Source organism: Sinocyclocheilus rhinocerous, unplaced genomic scaffold, assembly GCF_001515625.1.
Source record: "Sinocyclocheilus rhinocerous isolate Xijiao unplaced genomic scaffold, SAMN03320098_v1.1 scaffold529, whole genome shotgun sequence".
NCBI classification, from domain to species: domain Eukaryota; kingdom Metazoa; phylum Chordata; class Actinopteri; order Cypriniformes; family Cyprinidae; genus Sinocyclocheilus; species Sinocyclocheilus rhinocerous.
This window is the reverse complement of record NW_015635521.1, coordinates 523,341-526,680: the sequence shown is the minus strand read 5'-3', so window position 1 is coordinate 526,680 and position 3,340 is coordinate 523,341. Positions and strand designations below refer to the sequence as shown.

The following is a 3,340-nucleotide window of genomic DNA, read 5'->3' as shown; positions in this document are numbered from 1 at the left end:
TAAAAAAAATAAAATAAAATTAAGGTGTCTACCTTAGAGATAATCACCATGTTAATAATAAAATCATTATATTTTAAATGTATGAAATTTAAATTTATTTACACTGGTTGTGGGGTAAAAGGACCTCGTTGCCATAACATTTATAATATAAATTAAAATAAAATAAAATTAAGGTGTCTACCTTAGAGATAATCACCATGTTAATAATAAAATCATTATATTTTAAATGTATGAAATTTAAATTTATTTACACTGGTTGTGGGGTAAAAGGACCTCGTTGCCATCTCAAACATTTATAATAGAACCTATAGACATTTTAAACAAAACCAAGGCGTCAGTGGTATTAATGTACAAGGTAATGTCTGATTTTCAACCTCAGTTTAGCCTACATTCACTACGCATGAGTCACTGCTCAGGTACAGACAGAGGAAATTCCCACCTCTAAAATAAAATCTCTACTGCATAATTAATCATGACACTTATTAAATATGGAGGTGCGTTAGAAAGAACCCATCACACAGTGGTTGTTTTGTTCTTTGCTGACAAAGCTGTATCATGATCTGAAATTTAAGTCCATGCCTGTACACATGTCCCCTGAAAGAGTTTCTGCGTGGGTAGACAGAGAGACAGACAGATGTTACCTGTTTGACCTCGGCCTGTAAGTGACGGAGCTGCACACACTGCTCCAGGTGTCTCCTGTGCTGCTCTGCGGCTGTGTCCAGCTCCTGCTGTTTCTCGTGCAGGAAATCCAACAGGTCCTGCACCCGCGTCGCCATGTCAACATCACGGTCGCACAACAACTCCACACCTTGACAGAGAAAGAGAAACACAGAGAAATGTAGAGGTGTAAAGCAAGAGTGTAAATAATCTCCCGACACAAATAAATCCAGCTTTTGTCATAATAGACTTAGTCCTTGTCCTTTACTGACAGCTTCAAAAGCCTGGCATAAACATTCTGAGGTCATATTTTATAAAACACATTAAATATATATTATATTAATGACGAGATTTGGAATATGGATGTTTATATTATATTACAGTATATTAAATATTTACCTTTTTTACACTCTGACTTTATTTTCATGACAATTAAGCATAAGTTCCTATTCAGTTCTAATTACCATAATGCAAAAAACAAACCAGTAAACAAAAACACATTTAAGGTAATGTGAGAAAAATAACTCAACTTTTTAAAATCACAACATATTTACACACCATTGTAGTGTTTGTTGTATTGATTTAAATTTAGGCTGGTTTAAATTAAAATATAACAATTTTATATTTTTCCTGAGTTGACTTTTGATTGAAATCTGCATTTTGCCTCGCAGCTAACAAGCCACCGCAGATTTAATGCTGCCGTCACCTTAAAGAAAGTCAGCATTAAAAAAGGAACCTCTCCGTGGGACTTCAGACTTGAGAGCTGGAAAAAAGGGGCGTGGTTTTGTTTTTTAGAAAAAAAAAAAAAAAAAAAAAAAAAAAAACTTTCACAAAAAAGAAAACCCCAACTGGATAAATAAGAAATAGCATCACATGCAAAGGCAGGATATGTTGGTAATCCGTAAGAAGACTTTAGTACGAAGACTAAAATCCCAATCCTCCAATCCCAGTTTAAAGAGATAGTTTACCCATAAATTCAAATTCTGTCATCAGGTGAAGAAACAACACACTTCAGCTTTAAAGGCATTGAAATGAAATTCACAATGCATTTAACCTTTGTAATGTGACCTTTTTGTCAATATTCAGATGGAATGTTGTATTTTATACATAGGAATTTGTATCATAGAAAGTCAGCTGATATTATTAGTTTAAATTCACAAAATCACAAAGTTATTACATTCTGATTTTTCTTTAGAATAATGTGCACCGATGAATCGTGCACAATGCAACCTGCAATATGCATGGGTTCAATTTTGATTTCAAACTGTCTTTATAGTCAGTATTGGCAGAAGTAGCATGACTTGTTTAAACTAAACCAACCAACTAAATTAACAAAAAGGATAACTGACCTATGACACAAATAGCATGTACAGAAGTGCAGATACCTGGATTTTAGCATTGTTAGCACACACGCTATCACACACACACAAACATACTCACATTTTATACCCGTAGCCCAGAGCTGCATTGGACTAAAGCTCTGAGAGTAGTCCAGTTTTGCGTTTGTATATGTGCCTCCACAAAAGGATGCTAGTAAAATGAGGATTCGTTTTGCTCTCTGCTATCTGTGCGTGCTGTCAGATGTCAAATCTTGTGTGTGTGTGTGACCAGTGATTTTGCTAGGCAGTGTGAGTCCATAGGATTACAGGGTCGGGTGAGAGGAAGGGAGGGCTGCTGGGTGCCTGGATGGACCTGATGTGTTTGGCTTCAGAGTTTAGCTGCATCCACTCCTCCCCCCTTAAGCCTGCTCTGGACTGACACACTAACACACACACGTGCACACACTCACACACACATCTCTGATGCCTCACGACAGTGATCTTGTGACCGCAAATGTTGGCTTACGAAAACATCATGTAAAGTCATGCACTCTGTTTCTCTGCAGCTTGTGCACAGATCTCAAATGCATTATTAGCTCACAAAAAAACATTTACACGTGTTATGGATCAGATATCTTGATTTAATGCCATACTGCTTGTGTGTGCATGTCGGACAGAATACACAGTCACCTGACCACCTGTAATGTACTGCAAGTGGACTTTTGAGTGTGCACCCTTACAAAAAAAGTACTGTGGTGGCTACCAAACAATGACAGTATCAAAGTGCAGTTACATTTACTGTGCTCTGTGAATTTTAAGTAGCAAAATCCAGTCATTTTAATAGGAATCCAAGCAATCTGGAATTTCATGTGAGGATGAAAATATCCCCATACAAATTTTGCAATGGTTTCAGTTGGTCACGCAAATTTGCTGTATTGACCAATATAAAGCTGCTTGTTTTGAAAGTGAGTCTGTTAGATTATTTTTTGCCCGCAAAATTTCACCAGAATTCACTAATGTGACCTCACCTTCAGACCAGTTTTATTATAAAACGGATAGTTCCGGTCCTTTATTCTGATTGGTTGAGCCACGTTCGAAGCTGTTGTAAATTACTCTAAACATACACCTTTGTTTACTTTGTGTGTTGCTTGGCAACCATTTTATTGCTGTTTCTGAGGAACTACATTGTTTGGTGGAAGAATACTGCTTTTATTAATATCATTCATTACACTTTATTTGCTCTGTTTTGTTTTGTGAAACCTTACTACGTATATGGAATAACCGTTTTATAAAACTCCGCTTCGCGTCGTGCCTAACAACGCTCCTTAGCTGTTATAAATTCACTGTAAACCACGGCTTCTTGG

At 36.6% G+C, this 3,340-nt stretch overlaps 1 protein-coding gene across 1 annotated transcript in view; it reads right to left on the bottom strand.

Moving 5' to 3' along the window:
* Positions 1 to 3,340, bottom strand: part of LOC107746974 (triple functional domain protein-like) — a 177,464-nt gene that overhangs the window by 91,126 nt on the left and 82,998 nt on the right. Inside the window, exon 15 of the mRNA XM_016561341.1 lies at positions 642 to 808. Within this exon, the coding sequence (XP_016416827.1) occupies positions 642 to 808 (167 nt within the window). The remainder of the gene's footprint in view (positions 1 to 641; positions 809 to 3,340) is intronic.